This window comes from Sciurus carolinensis, chromosome 11 (assembly GCF_902686445.1).
Source record: "Sciurus carolinensis chromosome 11, mSciCar1.2, whole genome shotgun sequence".
Lineage (NCBI taxonomy): Eukaryota > Metazoa > Chordata > Mammalia > Rodentia > Sciuridae > Sciurus > Sciurus carolinensis.
Genome location: NC_062223.1, coordinates 72389546 through 72413029, shown reverse-complemented (window position 1 = coordinate 72413029; position 23484 = coordinate 72389546). Strand labels below are relative to the sequence as shown.

At 38.1% G+C, this 23484-nt stretch overlaps 2 protein-coding genes across 2 annotated transcripts; one reads left to right on the top strand and one right to left on the bottom strand.

The window, feature by feature from the left end:
* Positions 1 to 1994: 1994 nt before the first annotated feature.
* LOC124959764 (olfactory receptor 52H1-like) lies at positions 1995 to 6478 on the bottom strand. The gene is made up of 2 exons (XM_047518132.1): positions 5564 to 6478; positions 1995 to 2018 (listed from the first exon to the last, which is right to left on the bottom strand). Exons 1-2 carry the CDS (start codon positions 6476 to 6478, stop codon positions 1995 to 1997), a joined length of 939 nt encoding a protein of 312 aa, XP_047374088.1.
* A 12272-nt stretch (positions 6479 to 18750) lies between these two features.
* LOC124959543 (olfactory receptor 52B6) lies at positions 18751 to 22762 on the top strand. Its single transcript, XM_047517957.1, has 2 exons — positions 18751 to 18776; positions 21745 to 22762. The coding sequence occupies exons 1-2, from the start codon at positions 18751 to 18753 to the stop codon at positions 22760 to 22762; spliced, it is 1044 nt and encodes a 347-aa protein (XP_047373913.1).
* Positions 22763 to 23484: the final 722 nt, after the last annotated feature.

Below are 23484 nucleotides of genomic sequence, written 5' to 3'. Positions count from 1 at the left end.
TGGGTGGAGAGGTTGCTTCCCTGTCCATTTATTTTCTCTGATCACTGCTCAATCAGGGAAAGAGGTAGTTAAAACCCAAGGGGTGCAGGTAGTTAAAACCTCAAGGGAAGAAAATGAAGAAGTTCTATTGACACACACCACTGCTTCAAGGTGCAAGGTGCTTTTTATTTCTTTCTTTATTTTGCATTTACCTTTGCACAAGAGCTGACATGCATGTGGGTGGAAGGTCACGTGCTTATCATATTACATAGATTTCAAGCTCATGTCCTAACCAGAGAAAAGTACCTTGGGCAAGTTACTTAATCTCCATGTAAAGAAAACAATTTAGTAATAGCATTAGTAACTGTTAATTGAATATTAGCATAGAAATTGAATATTGCATAGAAAGAGTGAATGTTGAATGTTCAATTAAATATTCAAGATTGAATATTGCATAGAAATGACAGATTAAGGTAATGCATGTGAAAATGTCTAGTGACAAATGCAGAGTGGCAAACTCATAATAAAGAGTGATAGGCCACTATAGTATGTTGATTTCAAGTTCTTTGGGTATAGGCCAAGGAGTGGAATAACTGGGTCAAAAGGTGGGTCCATTCCAAGTTTTTTGTGCTCAATTCACAATAGCCAGACTGGGGAACCAACCTAGATGTCCTTCAATAGATGAATAGATAGAGAAACTGTGGTATATATATATATATATACACAATGGAATATTACTCAGCCATAAAAAGAATAAAATTATAGCATTTGCAGATAAATGGATGAAATTGGAGAATATCATGCTAAGTGAAATAAGCCAATGCCCCAAATCCAAAGGCCAAATGTCTTCCCTGATAAGTGGATGATGATATATAATGGGGGTCGGAGGGTAAGAGAAGAATGGAGGAACTTTAGATTACATGGAGGGAAATGAGAGGGGTGAGGGAGCAGGGGTATGAAAGATGAGACAGACATCATTACCCTATGTACACGTATGATTACACGAATGGTGTGAATCTACATCGTGTACAGCCGTAGAAAGGAAAAGTTGTACCCCATTTGTGTACAATGAATCAAAATACAGTCAGTAAAAATAAAAATAAAAAACAAAAGAATTAAATAAAAAAATAAGATTAAAATAAAATAAGATGGATAGGCCAGGGCACTGGTTAAAATGAAAATTACAAGACCCTCTTCAAAGTAGTCTAAGACTATGTTTCAGAGTGAACGTTCCATAATCTGTATTGAGAAGTAGAGCAGTAGATTGATATAAATTTTATTTTTCTCTGGACAAGCAGGATATATGTGAATGTGAGTAGGAAAGCACGAAAGCAGGAAAGTCTTTTGGAACTCACTCTTTTGGGACAGAAGTAGACCAAGTCCTAGACACTGCCTCCTTTAAAGGACTGTTGGAGGATGCTCCTGACGGGCATCGAGTGGCAACTTCTTTGAAATCTCTTAGGCTAAATTTGCCACTTTAGGTTACACCTGTTGTGTCCCCCAGGCCTGTTCCTCCTTCAGTGCTGCGCTACTCCCGGATAAACATCCACGAGTTTATTGCTGCCAAATGATTGCTGTTTCCTCTTAACTATCTTCTAATTCCATCCTTTCTCTGTGTCCATTGCACAGCTACCTTAGTGTCTTGCCTAAATTACTCCGATTGCTTCTTACTAGATCATCTTATTTCCCTTTTTGTCTTCCACAATGTATTTCCAACGCTGCCGACTGAAGTTCTTTCTAAAGGAGACATTTGATTATGTCATTTCTTACTTTAAATCTAATTTTGTTCCCACCCCAGATTTTTTAGCATTTACTATTTCCTCTACCTTCATTCGTATTGATCCTGATCTTGGCATGATTGCTACATTTCCACTATTGGAGATAAAACTAAAATTATTAGTAGTAAAAATGATATAAGTAAACAAAATATATTCCTACAGAAAAATGGTTAGAACTACCTGTTATGTTAAGAATTTCTGGAGGCCCAAATCTCATTTTTCACCTAAGCTTTTATCTTACAAATCTAACAGCCAATTTAACTTCCCTGCATGTGGTGACTCCTGTGTGTCTGGCTATTGTACCCACAGAACTATTCAGCAGTAAACTTAAGATGTAGGCTTCACAACTGCTGGTTTGTTTGCCTTTGTCTCATCCATAGGCATGTTTCCTTCTGATTCGACAGAATAATAGGAATAACTCTATGTTCAATGCCTACCTCTTTACAACAAGTATTTCAAGACTCATAATTTATTTAAAACACCTATTTGCTAGGCGCAGTGGTGCACACCTGTAATCCCAGCGTCTTGGGAGGCTGAGGTAGGAAGATCACAAGTGCAAAGCCAGCCTCAGCAACTTAGCAAGGCCCTAAAGCAACTTAGTGAGACACTGTCTCAAAATAAAAAATAAAAGAACTAAGGATGTAACTCAGTGGCTAAGTACCCCTGGTTTAAAACCTGGGACAAAAAAAAAAAAAAAAAAAAAAAAAAAAAAAAAAAACCTGTTAAAGTGTTAAAATGCACACCAGTGTTTTTTTAGTATAAAAGCCAAATTTCGGGTCCATCATTTTTATTGGAAGAACATGAAAATTTACAATTCTTACCTTTGTTGTATTCTCTCCCCTTTATGAAATAATTTTTCTTTCTTTTGATTGCATGGAAAGGAAATTGTTCTGGGCAATTTACATGAATTTTACAAGAACACCTGGTACATGGCTTTAATGTTGTCAGAAGAAAGCCAGGCTAAACTGGGCATGGTGGCACATGCCTGTAATTCCAGCAGCTTGGGAGGCTGAGGCAGGGGGATCACAAGGTCAAAGCCAGCCTCAGCAAAAGTGAGGTGCTAAGCAACTCAGTGAAATTCTGTCTCTAAATAAAATACAAGATAAGGCTGGGAATGTGACTTAGTGGTTGAGGGCCCCTGAGTTCAATCCCCAGTACCAAAAAAGAAAAAAAAAACAGGCTACTAGTGTCATGGCGAGATTATGATAAATCACCAAGTCCATCTTAAATCAGGAAGTGGAACCAGCTTTATTTATCAGCTAGTGATCCAGATTCACCAGCTGGCAGGACAGAGAGGCAGGCTGCAAGTCTGCACCCTTCAACCCCCTCCAAGGGTTAGAGTACACTTTTTATACCATAAGTAAAGCATGTCAGTACATTAATCGTAAGTGGCTGCTGCTAAGACAATCAGAGAATGGTTACTAACATTTAAACAAATGTTAGGGTAACCTGCCCAAGAAAAATGGAACCCAGAGGGAGAACAATCTTATATTGTATAAGAATTGCCATTTTGTGTTGCCAAACACGCTATGCTAAATAACTGTTGATGGGTACAGAGGCAGGGTGTTCCCGTGGGAGAAGCATTTCCTACATGACATGAAGTCTCAGGGTAAAATGGAGCCTGTTTGGTCATTGCCCACTTAGCCTGGCGCATAACACTAGAAATAATTTTATGGTGAATTATTTCCATGGGACTAAAATAGGAATATGTTCTGATGTCTGGCCTTATTGGTTTATAATTCACATCTTTAAATTTCAAAAGATTGTCTCAGTTGGTAGCTCAGTGGTAGAGCACTTTCCTATTAATGTGAAAGGCCCTGGGTTTGATCCCCAACTATGCAAAAAAAATAATAATAATAATAAATTTAAAAGTATATGTATATATCCTCTATTCTTTATCTCACTTAAATAAAAACAACAAATAAATATTATTTCACACACAAATGTTACAGTTCTGTTAGCATGATCTAGGAGTGATGCCTTAACAGTCAGCTGCTAGTTAGTTCTCATGATCCAGTTCAAATTAAATATTTCAAAATGGAAGTTTCCACAATCCATTTACTTACATGTAAATCTTGTCACTATTTTTAAATGATTGAGTATATGATTAATGGAAATTTTTCACATCTATTATAATATTTTATACATGTTAATGTGGCTCCTGTCTAGCCACTTGAACTCCCACTGAGTTATTTTTTGCCATATGGAATCCAAGTTATTTTTCCTGAACTCAGTCCCACAGACAGGTAATCTCTTAGTCCATTTCTAATTGGAGCTGAGTTTGCCTCTCCTGCAGGCAAGTGCAAAGGTTAGGGTTTCCTTTGGGCAGAAGAAGCTGCCCAGGCTACCAACAGAGAAAGTGAATGTGAAGGGGCAGGATAGGGTGACTGCTCAACCGGGTGGGACCCAGCCCCATGCAAGAACCGTAGCAAAGCAATAGATCTATGAGAAATGTTTTAAAATACAAAATTTGAACTTTGTTGCCATCTTGCCTACAATTTCCATGGCTTTCATTTATTCTTTTTTAAAAAAAAAATTTTATTTTTTTTGTTCTAATTACTTGTACATGACAGTAGAATGCATTTATACATTTTGATAGATCATAAACAGAGTGTAATCTCTCATTTTTCTGATTATACATATTGCACGATCACATTGGTCATATACATGTACATGAGGTAATAATGTCTGTTTCACTCTACTATCATTCCTTCCCCCATACCCCTTCCCATCCCTTCACTCCCCTCTATTCTTAGACCATTAAACAAATTGCTTTAAATGATCTGAATTTTTCTATGGTCTGCAGTCTGACCTTTGCTGTTCTCTCTTCCTAAACCCAGTTACTTTGATGGGCAAGTTTTTTTTTTTTTTTTTTCCAACTCTGTGTCTTTAAATACACTAATTCTTCTTTCTGAATCATCCCTCTTCCACTCTGCCAAATTAAATATACTGGATTTGAAGAGACAATGAGTCATACAAATAGAGATGTATATTTTATCTTGGACTACATTTCTATTGAAATTCAAACTTGAAGAAGAGATTGGGACCACCAGACATTTCACCTGGTCCAGTCTTCAACAGTCTTTTTAGTTTGAGCATGTTTTCCCACCTTAAAGGCCATGGGAATTTAGCTTCCTCCTTTTATTTTTATTTATTTTTCTCTCATACTGAGTAAAAGATGATTTCAGGTTTTAGCATTGCCTTCTACTTTTGCCTAAGGAAAAGAAGTCAGTATTCTTAGTTTAATAACTTGATGATTATTTGCCATTTATTGGATAAACATTAAATCACCACGCATGTGCCAGGACATACATGGGATATATCAAAATCCAGGTTCTCACAGAATCATCACAGTCATAACTCCCTAACCTTCTGTGATTAAAAAGAAACTAATATGATTCATAAATCTGAAAAGAAAAAATAATTCAGATTCCTTAGAGACATTTTTACAATGAAAGTGAGATGCCAGTCATTTTATTGTTTCATGAAAACTTTTAGATTATCTTAGAAGAATCATGAGAAGTTACACAAGCAGGTTACAAAAACTTTTGTTTCTACAAGCAAAAGAAATATTTCTTATTTTCTACACAGAATTTATTTTCTTATATCTGAGGTGACTGAACAGACTTCTGCCCCAAAAAACAAAAGAAACACGAGTTCTGGTTAATAAGGAATTTTTACATGTGCTCTTTCTCTGAAGTCACAGGCTACAGATTTAGTCTTTGACCTAACAGGCTTTAGGAACTTGCCCCCATGCCCCAAGGCACTAGCCTCTATAACTGGGACCTTTTGGAAAAGAGCAGAACAACTTTGTCCCGGATCTGCTTGGTCTTTACTCCGTAGACAATAGGGTTGAGTGCAGGCGGAATAATCACGTAGAGGTTAGCAAACATAATATGAAAGGTACGAGGGACATTATGTCCAAAGCGATGGGCGAGGATGGAGAAGAATGCCGGAATATAGAACATGAGGATGACACAGACATGGGACCCACAGGTGCCAAGGGCCTTCTGACGGGCATCTCGGGAAGGGAGGCGGAAAACAGCAGAGAGGATGAGGGTGTAGGAGACAGCAATTAGGATCACATCTATAATCACTGTCATGATGGGAACAGAAAAACCATACCAGATGTTGATGGAGATGTCCGCACAGGCGAGTCGGGCAACACCTATGTGCTCACAGTAGGTGTGAGGTATGAGGTGTGCCCTGCAGAAAGGTAGACGATTCACCAGGAAAACACACGGGACAAAAACACAGAAACTTCGTAAAGAGATTCCCACAGCAATTTTGACAATGGCTTTGGGCGTCAAAATAGTGGTGTATCTCAAAGGAGAGCAGATGGCCACATAGCGGTCAAACGCCATGGCCAGCAGTATAGCTGAGTCCAGGACAAAACTGTAGTGCAAAAAGAATAATTGGGTGAGACAGCCAGGAAAACTGATTTTCTGGGGACCAAACCAGAAGATGCTAAGGGTTTTGGGGACACATGTAGTGGACAGTATGAGATCTGTCAAGGCCAGCATAGAAAGGAAAAAGAACATGGGTGCATGAAGACTGTGATCCACCACAATGAGATAGAGAAGAATGCTATTGCACATGATGGCCACAAAATAAACAAAGCAGAAGGGGATGCTGATCCAGACATGGTACTGCTCAAGTCCAGGGATGCCTGAAAGGGTGAAGGGGCCGGTGTTGTAGCTACTCAGGTTGGACGTGGCCATGGAGATCCAATGAATAACCTCTGTGTCCTAAAAACAAATTGCTATAATGAACCTAAGAAAAGAGTATGGTCATTCTTCCTCCATCCCTTTCCCAGAGCCAGTTCTCCTCTTTCCTATATTTAAAGAAAGAAACTCTGTTGCTATTAAGAACAGTGCTCATCACTTTAAGAAAGAGTCCCCACATCAATACTCCTAGTGCTTATCAGCAAGTTCCTCTGGAATCTTCTTTGAAATACATAAAATGTTATTCCCATTTTAACAACGTAGTTTTCCCTGAGTCAATATATTATGTGTTGCTGTACAGGTACGTGTGATGAAAAAAGTAATCTAACTACATGCAAGAATACAAACTAAGAGAAATGGGTCACAACTGGGAAAATAAGGTCATTATCAATTCTAGACTCCTACTATAAACCAAGTTCTCATAAAATATTATCTTACTTAGAACAGCCTTTGGGAATATGGATTTTTATCCCCTTCATCTTTTTTATTTTTCTTTAAAGAAACTGAAATTCTCAGAAGTAATCCGACCAGAAATTATCTCATCGTTAGTAATTTACAATACCAAGGTCATTAGGTTCCACAGCCAATACCTTTCATGTTGCGGTCCCATGCTGGGTGATACCTTAACACACTTGTCAGATGCCTCGAATTCACAAGAGGCATGGGGACTTAGAGAAGAGTGTAGACATGTCCATCACTGGAACTACAATTCCAGCACACCAACCCTACCCCAGTTTTAAGGACTATCTTGATGTCCTCAGGACTTGCAGTCTGGAATGTCCTCTGAAACTGTGATGTTTAATCTCTCCTATGGAGAACGTTGTGAGAAAGGATGTGAGGCTCATTGTCCAGTCCATCCCAAGGAATGAAGGAGGAAATCTTGTGTAAGAATTAAATAAATGTGGTTGAAATGTGCTTTTTATAATACAGAGGTGACCTCTAGTGGAAAAAAAATAGAATCTATATATTCTGAAACCTGAGTCAAGATAAAATAAAAGCAAATAAGCAAACTTTACAACCAGGGCTGTTTTTTTGTTTGTTTGTTTGTTTGAGAACTTTCAACATACTACAAAAATTGAAAATTCTTTACATGAAATCAATTTTGTAATTCTATTAACAATTCAATGAGATAGGTAATAATATTATTCACTTTTTATGGTTGAAGAAATAAAGGACAGATAAGGAAATTCTGTCAATAGCCAAACAAGAAGGAAATGGTAAACTGGACTTGTTGGCACACACCTATAATCAGGGAGACTCTGGCAGTTGAGGCAGGGGAACCACAGGTTAGAGGTCAGCCTAGGTAACTTAGTGAGAGTCTGTCTCAAAATAAAAAGTAAAAAGGCCTTCTGGGTTCAATTCCCAGTACTACAAAAGAAAAGAAAAGAAATGCTAAATCTGAATCAAACTCAAGGAGATTTTTCCTAAATTCCCATGTATATAACCAAACACCTGTATAGAGTCCGTAGACTATAAAGAGTATATATGATATCATCTTACAAAAGACCCAAAATTAACCCATATAAAGAAAACTTAGTAAATTAAAAGTATAAAACAAATTAACATCATAAAATCAACTGCATCACTTATAATAAATATAGATTGATTGAACTCCCCTATTAAAAAGTAGAGTTTTTTTAAAATCCAGCTTATTCATACAAGACCTAAAACAAATGACCCAGAAAGGATAAAATATAAGGATAACGTGTAATTCAAACAAGTTTAAATGTAAAGGAAGAAAATCTACCAAAATGGAAATCATAAAAAGTAAAATTTTATTCATAAAGCATTAAATAGAATAAAAGGAATACTCCTTGATGAAGGTATAAATCATGCCAATTACAGACAATTCTTCTTAGAACTCTTATTTGAAATGGTTTCCTAACAACTTCCTTTGCTCACTTTTTCTATTTTTTAATTATCTTCCACAATTCTCTCTGAAATTCCCTTTGATTCTCTACAACATGTCCAACCATTAACTGCAGTAACTTTGATATTCCTGTGGCTCACCTACCCAAAATACCCTTGCAGGATGGTTTTATATTGTTATTGAAATGCAATTGCCCAATTCTGGTGCCATAATTTAAAGCATCATAACTCAGTACCATTGATCAGTCCCATAAATAAAATATTAAGACAATCCACTTTGTGTTCAATGATGTGATTCAGTTATCAAAAATTTGGTCTTGAATCCTCTAAATTATTGACTTTCTCACTTCTACTCATTTAGATTCCAGACATATCTGCATTCTTCCCTAACCAGGTGAAATGCTGATTCATCATTTCAATCACTCTCTTACCAATATTTTGCTTGCCCTGTTCCACTGACCTTTCATCATGCATGTGTGTCAAAACCCAATTCCTAGATCAATTGATCTAGTAGTTTCTCTAGGTCATGGAAAACAAACTTGCTAACTTTTTAACCAGGCATATTTGCATCCCCACAACTTCATGACAATTAACCTTTAATTTAACTCTTAATGCTGCCCAATGATCCAACAGCCTAATCTTGCTCAAATCCATCTTCTTCTAAGACTTTTTTCTTTACCTTCTTCAAAGTACTTCCCCATATCCCTCCAACTTCCTCTCTCAACAGAAGCTTTTCATTTTATTCCAAAGAGAAATTAGAAGTGAGTAAATATGAAATCATAGCTGACTGAGACCTCACATTTGCATTAGTATCTATTCTCAAGTCTTAATTTCTTCTTAGAGTTGCGGGGGGGGGGGGGGCGGTGGAATGTCCCTTCTATATCTGAGGCCAAAATCAGATCTGTTCCTTCTATCCCAGGCTTTCCCATCTTGCCAGGTATCTTTCATCATCATTCATTCTCCTTCTGTCCTTTGTCTTCAACATAGCCCTTTTAAAATCTGTTCATTTAGCATTTAAACAGTTTGTGTGCTCCAATGTCTTCTTCTAGTTCAAATAATGAAAAATAAGGACATTTTCTCTTTCATAGGCAGATATGTAGTTGTCTGCTTTATTTATCTTTATTTTTTTACCCTCTGCTTATGTGGTTTTGGCCATTCCACTGAAGCTGCTTTTCAGGACTGCTTTTCAGGACACTGCAGGCATACATGTCCCACCTTTTCAGTCCTTGTTTGTCTTCTCAGCAGCATCTGATGCTGTTTGATCATCTCTCTCAATCCTGACACATTCTCTTACCTTGAGGTTGTGCTACAAAACTCTTTTAAGGTTTTCTTCAACTTCACTGGAATCTTATCTCACCCTTTGCCTCGTCTTCCTTTTCTATGTCTCTTATATCCTGATATTTCTCAAGGTTTTGCCTGAAGTTCCTTTTTCTTCTCTCCACACTTTTCCTAATCTTTATCAGCAACTCCTAAGTTCCCAGTGAATAGCTATAATTGGCATTTTCCAACTTCTTACCTCTCATTTAAATCTTGCAAGACACATTGATCCAATGGCACCTTTGATACCCTCTTTTGAATATCTCATAAGCACTCAAAATTATATTTTAAAAAAATGGAATGTTCATACTTCCTCAAAGTCTGCTTTCTCTGGCTCTGTTCAATATTTCAGAGCACATTAGTGTCATCCACTCAATGACCCAAAGTGGAATCTTGAAATTCAACATTTGTACCTGCCTGTTCTTAAATAACCCTCAGGCAATTAATTATGTTGAGCCAATCCCTTTTTAAATAATCAAAAATCCTTAACAAAACTAAAGAGGGTTCCACAACATGTTCTTGCTTCATCTTCAGACTTTTTGTCACATTAAAAGAATGTTTCTAGAAACATTCCAAATTTTCTAGAAATTAATATTTAAAAAATTTCCATTAAATTCCTCTATCACTTTATTTCCAGCACTCTAATTTTAGTATCTACTCTAATTAGGGTTGTATAGTTATTTGCTTTTAAATTTTCACTTAAGTATTCACTGAGATGCATATCTTTTCTCTAAAATAAACAGAAGTGAGGCCACACCTAGTGAAAATCCATGTAATGAAGAATAAAGCCACTATCCTTCCTTGACATTGAGCTGTTACACTGTAAAGCATTCTCAAGTGGAACCCACGCATTGAGTGATCTTACACTGAATACTGCTCTTTCTTAACAATATTTGTAGAAAAATAAATCTGAACACAATGTGCGCTATTCCAAACATGTGAGGTAGATAACACATGTTCCATCATTGTGAAGGTCTCCAGGCTATAAGGCTATGTGCAGACTTCTCCCTTGATTTAGAATAATTGTTTCCATTCCTTTTCCTGCTTTGAAGTAAAACTAAGTTCCATATGTCCATTAAGTCTCAGATAAGCCTCCTTTCATTCAATTTAATGATATTTAAATGATACACCCCTGGGAGATTTCTAAATCTCCCTATATCAGAAAATTATGTCTCCTCTTTTATTAAATTCATCATACTTACAACTGTTTAATACTTTTTTTTTCTTGCTGGAGTACAATCTCCGCAAAGGCAAACAGCATGTCAATTTTGTACATGTTTTGTTTTGTTTTGTTTTAATAATATACTCAATGACTAGATACTGATGTCACTCAATAAAACTTCAAAATTGAATATCATTAATGAATCAAGACAAAAATGAATATTCACATTGTCTTTGTGTCTCTAAAAATATATTTGAATTTATTACATATGCATCACTGTATCAGTAAAATAAGCCCATGAAAACTGATAGCCACTAATATGCCAAGCCAAGAAGATGCTAAAAGCATTTTCTTTAAAAATAAAAATGAGATAACTCTCATGTTATTAACACTGTTCATGAAAATTTTATCAGCAATATAAGACATTTTTCGAATTTGTTACTTTAGCCCATCCATCTTATTTTGGCTTAAGGAGAAAATTCTTTGAGAAATTGTTCGAACTCCCAGATTGAATTAAGTATTGCAGTTGAACACACCCATAAAGCCATGTGTATTCATGCCATGTGGTGGTAGCACTAAGCATAGTTTTTTGCATTTATTTGCTCATATTCTTTCTTGAGATTAAGACATTTTCACATTCATTATCTTTCTCTTCTCATCTGAGTTCAGTTTCTGTAAAACACTTAATAATTTTACTAAATAAATGAATGATGTGTAAATCATGGCACAGAAGCTTCTGTATAATCTGGAACATATTCTCTATGTAGCCACATCCTTCACCCCACCTCTAGTCTCCTTGTATTTACCTGTGTTCTGCTAAAGTTCAGTTTAATGAATGAATGGTTAAAATAATTATGGATGAATGAGTGAGTGAGTGAGTAAATAAAAAACACAATACAATTACAAATATACCCAGGCACACCTAGACTCACAAAATCTTTAGATAACTACTTAAAAAACAACTTTTAGAGTATTTTTAATTTGCATTTGATTTGTGTTTCCTACTTTATACCGAATAAGCTCTTTGATCTCTCTAAAATGCCTGTTTCCTCATAGAGACATTATGTGGGGATTATATGAAAAGATTCTTAGCATGGTACCTGAAAAATATTAAATTAATCATTAGTAGCAACTATTATGTAATGTCATTAATGTTACAAACATATGCACATACACACTGATGTCAAAACTCCACAAGATGACAAAATTGCAAATCACACAGAAACCAGAGAGTTGGAGTATATTCTTCTGAATCCAAGCTCAAATTCTTTGGTCTGGGCTATCAGATTGTGTCCTCCGTATATAGTCTCAGTCCTTCTTGTTCCTGTGTAACCATAGTATTTCATTCTCTGAGACTTTAAAATCTGAGTTGCAGGCTTTATTTCACAGAGAAAACTGATCTAAGCACATCCCTGTCTTCTCTTAGCCTCCCCGTTATCTCTATGCCTTTCAGAGGGGCCCCTCCAGAAGATGGACCTGCCCTTGAGTTTCCAATCCTCGCTACCTTGTCCAAACCTAATACTTAATAAACCTAATACTTACCAAACAGCCCTTGATGGGGACTGAGGGATGAAGAGAAATGGCACTCATGAGAGGATGTCCTCTTATTACCCTTCCTGGACCTTCAGAGAGGGCACTCAGACCCTGCAGGCCCCTGAGGGACCATGGACATGAACCCGGTTAGTGAACTGTGGATTGCACACTAAAGCACTTTCCAAAATGTACAGCTCCTAAGTCACTGAGGTCCCAAAGGCTGTGTTGGACTGAGTCCCTGAAGATTCAGGTCTTCCCAGACAGGTGGTGTCCTGAGAAAGAAGAATCCTCAGAGGCTTTAAATATTGCAAGTTCTCTTTGCTCTCTCCACTGTTGCTAGAACGATCTACAAGGAAATCTGTGTGTTTGTTGTAGGTGTATGTTTGAAGGAATCTCAATCTGAATTTTGAGGGTTTTTTTTTTTTAATTATTATTTCTATTTTTTGTGGTACTGGAGATAGAATGCAGGTCCTCACACATGCCAAGCATGTGCTGTACCATTGAGCAATACCACAACTTTTTTGTGTAATATTTTATTAATGCTATAAATATTCAACCATTCATTTAAGTTATTTTAGTATTCGAATGCAAATGGGTAGATGAGAGGAGGAGTACAGGTTCTTTCTGATTCAAATGAAAGATAATTTAGAGAATGCCATGGTTACCACAAATCAGTATTGGTCAAACAGAACTTTTATAGAAAACTATTGGATACTGTCCCACAGTCCTGTCAACTTGGACTTCAGAAAACTTTAGAATCGCTTTCTTCCTTCAGTTGCCATTGTTTTGTCCCTTGTCATTTCTGCTATTAGGCTCTGATTATTCTAAAGAATCCCATCCTGTCCTCTGAATCCACAGTAATCTTTTCTAAGAGAGAAACATAACATTTCTACAGTTTATGAAGTCTTTAGGATAAATCAAATCTCCATCAGCAAAATATATAAGGTCTCGCAATTTCAGACTCTACTTCCTCTTCAGCTTCTTGCCATCTACCCCAAGGTATGCCACAAATTCTGTAATAATTTCAGATGAGAATCTGTGCAGAGTTGCAAATGCATAAAGATTTCTCAAGCACATGTTATTATCTCTTCTTTCAGGAATACCCTTCCTGTTCTTTTCTGCCTGACCCCTGTGTTCAGTGCCTGAGAAGCTGGCAATTATCACAGCATCTTGTAATTACTTGTTTGGCTGTTAACTTCTGCTTTCAGAATATGAGTTACATGGTCATACAAATCTCACCCTCAGTCCACCACTGGATTTCCATGGTTGTTCAGAGTGGGCATGCAATTAGTGCTTTCAATTATTATTAGTAGTAATAGTATTGTTAACCTCTGTTTATACCACATTTTACATACTGAAGTGTCCTTAGGACAGGGAGTCTGGCTTCATCCAGGGCAGGAAATTCCAGAAAAAGCAAGAAGGAAGTTTTAATGCCTTTTATGGCTTAGTCTCAGAAGGCATTATTTCCATTGCAAAATTCACAAGAAACTGAAATAAATATTTCAGAATTATACATGGATGTTAGTTAATAAATATTGACGCTAATAGTAATATATTGTTTCACTGATTATAATTAATATGCTATACTAACGTAAACTATTTGTAATATCTTATTGCTAATTACAGAGAATCCTCTATAATATCTTCATTTTTTTCTGAGCCAGAAACTACTAGAATAATTTCCTAGAAGACTCAAATGTTGAATGAGAGTCTGCCCAATGCTAAAATCCTTCTGGCTACGTGTGTGGGCGCAGCTTGTCAAAAAACACTGGCAAGTGTTTTAACTTCATGGCTGCCTGAGGCCATGGATAAACCCCATGATGAATAATAAACTAACCAAAAAGCTTAAAAGACAAAGCTTTTAACTGAGTTATCCAGAGGAGTTTTGTAAAGGGCTTGCAAATCCATAGGAATCTGGAGTTCAGGTGTGTGCAGGGCTGTGGGAAAGCCCTAAACTCTCACCTCTTGCTGACCTTAAGACTGTAAAAGCAGGAAGGGAAGGCTAAGAAGGGTTGGTTGTAAACCACAAGGCTGAGTATTGTATATGTGTCCAAAAATGCTCACCGAGTCCCTCAACAAAGACTGGAGACCTATTTTTTCCTAGGAATTTAAGAAAAATCTCTGTTTATTCTTTAGATGACCACTAAGAACTGAACAGAGAATTCAGTGGCTACGCATGAAAAAGAATGCAAACTTTACAGAAATATTTCTAAAAGTCACTTTAAAAAAACGATTAGCAATAGCAGCAAATCCTGGGAGTAGGGGAGAATCTAAATTCCAGTGTTACCACACTGTATTGTTTACGTTTTCAAGTTTTTGTTTTATACAAAAAGAAAGAAAGAAAGACTAAAACATATGGACCATCACAGAAAAAATAGAAATCAACAGAACCTACCCCTGAAAAAGCCCAGATGTTAGTATGAAAAAAACTTTAAATGAACTAGTTTAAAGATGTTCATAGAACTAAAGGAAAGCATGCCTAGAAAACTAAAGGAAAGTGTGAGGAAATATCACCCAAATACAAAATATCAAGATAGAACTTGTTCAAAGAAACCAAGCAGAAATTCTTATGTTAAACACGAACAATAACTAAAACAAAAAAGTTCACTTTAGGAGTTCAAAGACAAATTGGCGAAGGCAGAAGAAAGAAGCAGCAAACATGAGATCAGTTTACAACATGCAAAACTAATATAGAAAACAAAGAATATAAAACAGGCTGGGGATGTAGCTCAGTAGTACAGCACCACTAGGTTCAACCTTCAACCTAAAGAAAAAGAGAAAGCGCGCAAAGAATAAAATTTATGAAACTCCTAAAAGAAAGTGTAAGAGCAGATCTTCATGACCCTGGATTTGGCAAACTATTCTTACATATGACGCCAAAAACTTGAGTGATAAAAGAAAATGCAGATAAATTCAACTTCATCCAAATTTTTAAAAAAACTTTCAGGTTTCCAAAAAAGCCAAGAAAGTGAATAAAAAGTCAGGCACAGTAGCACATGTCCATAATCCTAGCACCTCAGGAGGATCACAAGTTCGAAGGCAGCCTCAGCAACTTAGCAAGACCCTGTCTTAAAATAAAAAATTAAAAATGGGTGGGGATGTGGCTCAGTGGCAAAGCATACCTGGTTTCAATCCTTGGTACCAAAAAAGTTAAGTAAACAACACTCAGAATGAAAGAAAATACGTGCAAATCATATGTCTAACAAAGATCTTATATTTAGAATAAATACAGAATATTCACAATTCAATAATAAAAAGTTCAATCTACAAACTATAAAAGATCTGAATAGACATTTCTCCAAAGTAGATATGCAAATGACCATTAAGCACATAAACACCTGACCATATAGTTATCAGGGAAATACAGATCAAAATCACAATGATCAACATCTCTACAATTAGAGAAATGCAAATTAAAACTGCACTGAGATTCCATCTCATTCCAGTCAGAATGGCAATTATCAAGAATACATGTAACAACAAATGTTGGTGAGGATGTGGGGAAAAAGGAACGTTCATACATTGTTGGTATGACAGCAAATTGGTGCAAACCCTTTGGAAAGCAGTATGAAGATTCCTCGAAATACTAGGAATGGAACCATTTGACCCAGTTATCCCACTGCTTGGTATATATCCAAAGGATTTAAAATCAACATACTACAGTGACACGGCCACATCAGTGTTTATAGCAGTATAATTGACAATAACTAAGCTATGGAACCAACCTAGATGCCCATAAATAGATGAATGGATAAAGAAATTGTGATATATATATATATATATATATATATATATATATATATATATAATGGAATATTACTCAGACATAAAAAAAGAATGATTTTATGACATTTGCCAGTAAATGGATGGATCTGGAGACTATCAAAAAACCAAAGGTCAAGTGTTTTCACTGATATGTGGAAGCTAAACAATAAAGGGGTACAGGGGAAGAAAAGTTTTTTAGATTAGACAAAGGAGAACTAAAGGAAGGGAGCTGGGATAGGAATAGGAAAGACAATAGAATGAATCTAACATAATTTTCCTGGGTACATACATGGCATTGCCTAAGTGAACCCCACTATTGTGCCCATCCACGAGAATGGGGTCCTAATTAGAATAAAATATGTCCTATGCTTGTATAATTTTATCAAAATGGATTCTACTGTCATGTATGACTAAGTAGGACCCAAAAAACAGAATTTTAAAAAATTTAAACATTGAGATTTTCAGTTCACATTCTAAAGTGTCTAGATTCAAATTTTCAGGTAGCAGCAAGCTTTCATGAAGGTGGGGGAAACTAATTCTCATATACTCCTTGGGAGAGTATAAAATGATAGAGCCACTTGGAAACAGTCTGACAGTTCCCAAAATAATTAAGTATAGAGTTGCCATATAACTCAGTAACTTCACTTTTAGCTATACACCTAGGAGAAATAAAAACATATCCATACAGACACCTGAACACAAATATTTATAGCAGCACTATTCATAACAGGCTCCAAAGGGCTGGGGATGTAGCTTCGTGGTAGAGCACTTGCCTAGCATGCACAAAGCCCTGAGTTCAAGACCTAGTTCTGCAAAAACATTAAAAACTATAAACACAGTAGCCCCCAAGTGCAAAATAACCCAAATGTCAATTAACAATTAAGTAGATACATAAAATGCACTGCGTCCATGCATATTTGGCTGTGTGTTGTGAGCAGGGGTAAGAAGAAAAGGCAGAGAGGGCAGATGAATGGCAGCTGGACATGATCAATACAAAATATATACATATGAAAATATCACTGTCGATCCCATTAATTTGTACAATTAATGTGAATTAATAATTATAATTTTTAAGACAAAATATTATTTACCCATACAAAGGAAGGAAATCATGTTACATACAACAGCATGAATGAACTGCAGTTATTACTAAGTTAAAGAAGTCAGTCACAAGAGGTCAGATAATCCTATGATTCTGTTTATATGACATGTCCAAAATAGGTATATCCCTAAAGACAGAAGACAAATTAGTAGTTTCTAGGGGTTCAGAAAAGTGAGGTATGAAATGTGACTGATGATGGGCAGGGAGATGTTGAGGTGTAAAACAAAGTTCTGGAATTAGATAACAGAGATTGCTGCACCATCTAGTGAGTATGCTGAAAGTAAATGAATTTCATACTCGAAAAGGGTCAGTGTTGTGGTGGGTGAACCATATCTTAATTTTTAAGAAGGCTAAGAAAAGTTCAGCCCAAAGTGGAATTCATCCTAAGTTTGGAAGATGCTGAGACAAATGCATCCTATTTCCTGTCTTCCTAAATACTAGCCTTTAGTATTTCTGCTCTGTTTCTGGTGTTCCAGTTCCCTGGCTAACCCTTAATCTGAATTCTCCAAAGCACCACTTAGTATTATCACATATTTCATCTAGGAGTCTTTTCATATTCCTTGCCTCAGTGGTACAATAATCTTAGACACACACACACACACACACACACACACACACACACACATACACATGCACAGACTTTTCAGTCCCAACCACAAACTGACACTCTGTGAAGACTTCCCTAATTGTACCAGGTAGAACTATCCCCAGGACTCTGAACTCCTGCAGCACTTTCTAATCACTGGTATTATAATCACCAGAGGTCTATTGACCTCAAATGCCGACTGCAGAAGGGATCAGTTAAGCTCTGTAAAACGTCTGAATGAGCAAGACGGACAATAATCCCTACACGTCCTTCTCTTTAGGATGACAAATAATGTAAGAGATTCTTAGGGGTAGTGGAAGGGTGAAGAGAAGACTACAGTAAAAAGGTGCATGGGTTTGAAGACAGACACTAGGAAGATGAGGAATGGAAAAACCCCACCAGGAAAATGCTTTCAAGAAGGGCAATGGGAAGAGAAGAAAAAAAAAAAAAAAAAATGGGGGGATTGAAGGCATAGGAAAGAACAAGCATTGGAACAGGAAAAGGAAAGCAGCTCAGGCTGGGAGCCTCTGAGTTGTCCCTGAGCCCTGCCCCGCCCCCAGGTGACCCAGAGGGTCTGTCCTTACAGCTCTTCCTTTTGGCTCTGTGCCAAAGCCTGCACCTGTGTGCCTGCATATTGACCCAAGTGCTGCAGGAGGGAATTGGGGCTGAGAAAGGGAAGGTTACACAGAGGCAGGAGAATCTCAGCTCCCAAAAGAGAAGAGGTTTTAATAAACTTTGTGGCAAGACCTGAGACTCTGTTGTTTATATTAAGGAAGACTGTGCTCCATGTGAAGACTGAACTGAGAAACTGTGAGTCTGAGAAGGTGGCATCAGGGAGGTAAGTCTGAGTCAGAAGAGGTATTGATACAAAGGGGAGGTGAGAAACGGGTACCAGGAAAGTGCACAGCTCTGTGGCAGTGTTCACAGATGGGCGGATGGCTGAAGAGAGGAATGGGCAAAGGTAGCTGGAGTGATTATTTTCTCCTGGGAAGTGGATTGGGAGAAGGGCAGTTTAGAGGGTCACTTTCCAGATAAGGATGGAGATATTGATGAATAACCGATCCTTGGCTCCTAAAGAGTGTGCATGATTCATAAATAACACTTAGGTCATTTTTTTTTTTTTTTTTTTTGCGGTGCTGGGGATTTGAACCCAGGGCCTTGTGCTTGCAAGGCAAGCACTCTACCAACTGAGCTATATCCCCAGCCCAACACTTGGGTCCTATCCCCAAACATTGAGGAAGGGTGGAACCATATGCCAAGGACACTAGAGTCAAGCTCCTGCACAGCAGTCAGGGAAAGGATTCAAAAACAGGTGACGGGAATTCACTAGAATAGTAAAAGGAATGATTTCTCCTCCACTGCAAAGAAGAAAATTAAAGGATAGAAAAGGACAGCCAGAGAATAAAGAGAAAAAGAAAGGAATTTGTGTTTGAAGATCTGAATTTCTTCTGGCAGGATAAACCAGAATAACCTAGTATAGATTTGTTGTACTGGAGTTTGAAAGATAAGAGAGAAGTCACAGAGCCAATGTCACAGGTTAAGAAACCAATAAGGAATGAGTCAAAGGATGACAAAGGGGTTCCAGGGGAAAGTGCCTGGATTTGGAATAGTCCGTGTGTGTGTGTGTGTGTGTGTGTGTGTGTGTGTGTGTGTGTTTGCTTAAAAGAAGAAAGGTTGTCAGTGCAGAATGAATTTTTTTAAAATATCATGTTACATGTATACATAAATATGCCACAGGGAATTTTGTGTTTATGCATAAATAAAAAGAACCAATCAAATACAAATAAATAGATGAGTGAAAGGAAGTCTAGCAGAGTAGAAGAAGGAGAAGGGGGAAGAGAAGGGGGAGGAAGGAAAGGGGACAAGAAAAGGGGGGATCATAAACTGAAATCAAATTATGTGCATCTATGAGTTTGTTGAGATGAACCCAACTACTATGTATAACTATAAAGTTCTAATTAAAAAAATAAAGAGCCGGTCATAGTGGCACACACCTGTAATCCCAACGGCTTGGGAAACTGAGGCAGGAGAATCTTGAGTTCAAAGCCATCCCCAGCAATTTAGCGAGGCCCTAAGAAACTCTGTGAGACCCTAAGCAACTCAGGGAGACACTATCTCTAAATATAAAATTTCTTAAAAGGGCTGGGGATGTGGCCCAGTGACTCAGTGGTTAAGTACCCCTGAGTCCAATCTCTGGTACAAAAAAAAAAAAAATAAGAGAGAGAGATTGGGGGGGCAGGCGGGGGGGGGTTGGGGGGGACATAGCTCAGTGCTCAGTGGCAGAGCATTTGCCTAGCACGCACAAGGCCCTGGAATTGATCCCTAGCACTACAAAGAAACAAACAAAATAACCATAAACCTTAAGGATAGTTTCTTACATCTAGGTGAAATAAAATAGATTACAAGTATGACAAAGCAGAGACATTAACACCGCTTTCTCTCAAGCTGGATCAACTGAGAGGAAAATGGTTTCAGAGATTAAATAATTTATAGGAGGGGAACGATAATATGAGTTGGCTCCTGATTAGTCTTGAAGTCTGCTATGTAGGAGAAAAGTTCAATTGAGAAATAGGATTTAGACAGTGATAAGAATAGCATGTTTGTTATGAGAATAATTTAATCGGACTTGGTGGGGAGGTCTCAAGTGTCCTCATAAGTCATGAAGACCACTCCCATGTCTGTGTCATTTCCTTCTCATCCTGACTATGTGAGCTGAGGAGAGCACTAATTAGACTTAGTTGAAGTCTGAACATGTTCAGGGAGAACACAGAAGAAACCAACAGAGACTAAGAAGTTAATGATCCTGGCAGAAACAATGGACAAGTAGACTGGATAGAAAAGGAAGTTAAAGGTTCTGTCACTGTTTCTCAAACTTTAGAATGAATCCGAATCACAGGGAGTGGGGTCTTGCTTAAACACAGATTGCTGTCCTCTAGCCCAGATTTTCTAATTCAGTTGGTTTATAGCAGAACCCAAGAATTCACAAGTTCCTTGAGGATGTTGACGGCACTAGTCTCAGGACCACACTTCAGAAACATTTTCCTCCCTACTCCAGGCAATAGGACCACGTTTCACGAGGACTCAGAAAACATCACACAGTTTCTTAAGACTTCCACAGACAAAAATTTAGGATACTACAAGGATAACAATTATGCTCATTTTGAAGACCAGAAAATTGTTACTCAGAGAAAACAGTGACTTGTCCAAGATCGCAGTGTCGATAGCCACAGTCAATAGCTGACAGAGCAGATCTCTGATAGGGTTTTTTGTACAAGATGTCCAGGGTCCTTTATAAATGCCATAGCTGCCTTCACTGCCTCCACACTCACCAGAGCATCTGTGCTGGGGGGAAAGAATGCAGGATCTGCAATGCCCACCACCCTCAACCCTACTCTTCCACAATGTCTGCAGAGGCAATTGCCCTCCGCTGCGGGACCACAGTCCTCTGTGCAGAGCGAGCCTGAGGCTATTGCAGAGTTTATTACGGTCTGCACCCACAGAGATTGTGTTCTTTTGTTTGTTTGTTTTTGTTTTGCTTTTTCAATGTGCTGGGGGTCAGACCCAGGGCCTTGTGCATGTGAGTCAAGTGCTTCACCACTAAGCTACATCCCTAGACCTAGACTTTGTTTTCAGTGCTGTAGATATCAGTGTTTTCCAGAACCTGGAGCACCTTGCCCAGTCTGTGATGTGTCTAAACTCTAGTTTTCTGTCTTACAGCTGTGTAGACAGCTCCTAAATAAGGATGCAGAACCTAACTGTGGGAGGGGCCTATGACTGTGTACTTTGTGCAGAGCCAGTGTGTGACTGTCTATAAGAAAAGTATGCCTTCGTGTGAAGCCCTTAAGTGCTGTGGGCCCTTGAGTATGTGCAGACCTTGTGGTTGTTTGCAAACTTTGTGGGAGCACTATGAGTGTATTCAATGTCTGAAGCTGTTTTTCTCCTGCGATACAGTCTCTGCAGAAAATCATGGCTTTTTCATCTGCTACCAGCATAGCAGCAGTGAACCTCTCTGACACTCGCACGGCAGGCTGCCTCCTCACTGGCATCCCTGGGCTGCAGCACCTACATATCTGGCTCTCTGTCCCCTTCTGCATCATGTACATAGCTGCCCTGGCGGGCAATGGCGTTCTAATTTGCACCATCCTCTCCCAGCCAAGCCTGCATGAGCCCATGTACATATTCCTGTCCATGCTGGCCAGTGCTGATGTCCTGCTCTCTACCTCCACCATGCCCAAGGCCCTGGCCAACTTCTGGTTAGGTTCTAGCCACATTTCCTTTGATGGCTGCCTCACCCAGATGTTCTTCATCCACTTTCTCTTCGTGGCTGACTCTGCTGTCCTATTGGCCATGGCCTTTGACCGCTATGTGGCCATCTGCTCCCCGCTGCGATATGCCACCATCCTCACGAGGAAGGTCATTGGGAAGATCGTTGCTGCCACCTTGACCCGCAGTTTCATCATCATGTTTCCATCCGTCTTTCTCCTCCAGCGCCTGCACTACTGCCGGATCAACGTCATCGCACACACCTTCTGTGAGCACATGGGCATTGCCCGACTGTCCTGTTCTGATATCTCCATCAATGTCTGGTATGGGCTGGCAGCTGCTCTTCTCTCCACAGGTCTGGACATCATTCTCATTGCTATTTCCTATGTCCACATCCTCCTAGCTGTCTTCCGCCTCTCTTCTCAAGAAGCCCGGTCCAAAGCCCTGAGCACATGCGGATCTCATGTCTGTGTTATTCTGCTCTTCTACATTCCTGCACTGTTTTCTGTCTTTGCCTACAGGTTTGGTGGGAAGCACATCCCACGTTATGTCCACATTCTGCTGGCCAACCTCTACGTGGTCATCCCCCCTATGCTTAATCCCATCATTTATGGAGTAAGGACCAACCAAATTCTGGAAGGCACTAAGCAGATGTTTTCAAATATTGCTAAGGGATTAAAATAAATGCTATAAACTGGGCTTTAACTTGATCCCTTTCAATACTTACCTGTTCTCCTGTATTCACTACATCCTCATCTCTGCCTTTTCCAATTATCTCCATGTTATTCTAACCCACATCCCAACTTATTTAAATATGTCATCTACTCAAACCAGATTTTCTTTCTTAGAAAACTATTTTAATATTCACCCCACTCTCTTCTATTATTCAAATGCAGTCTTATCTTCCATCACCTCAAGAAGAACTAGCTAAACAGGGGAAATGTGATAGTTGATCCCCAATTTACCATGCAAATAGGACTTTTCATGGCATAACTTGAATTAATTCTCTTAATGTGTTCTTAATTACTTACATATATAATTTTCACATTTATTTACCACTTTAAAATCTTTCTTATGGTAACTCCTGAGAATTGTCATATCTAAAAGCTCATATAGTTCCATGGGATGATATTTGTGTTTCTTATCGTCTCCCTAAATCCATAATCCCACATACCCAAGTCCAGAAACACTAACACACAACAACATGTATAGGTAGACATACCTGCTTATCCTTTTAAGCACAACATATCATTTCAAAAACTTTTATCAAATAAACCTGTAATAGTGTGAACTGTTTTGGACAGAGTTTTCCTCAAGAAATCTAAGTAATAGGAACCAAGTACTCTTTTCCATCCAAATATGTTTTGTATTTCAAGATTATATTCATCACTAAAATTAAAAATCAA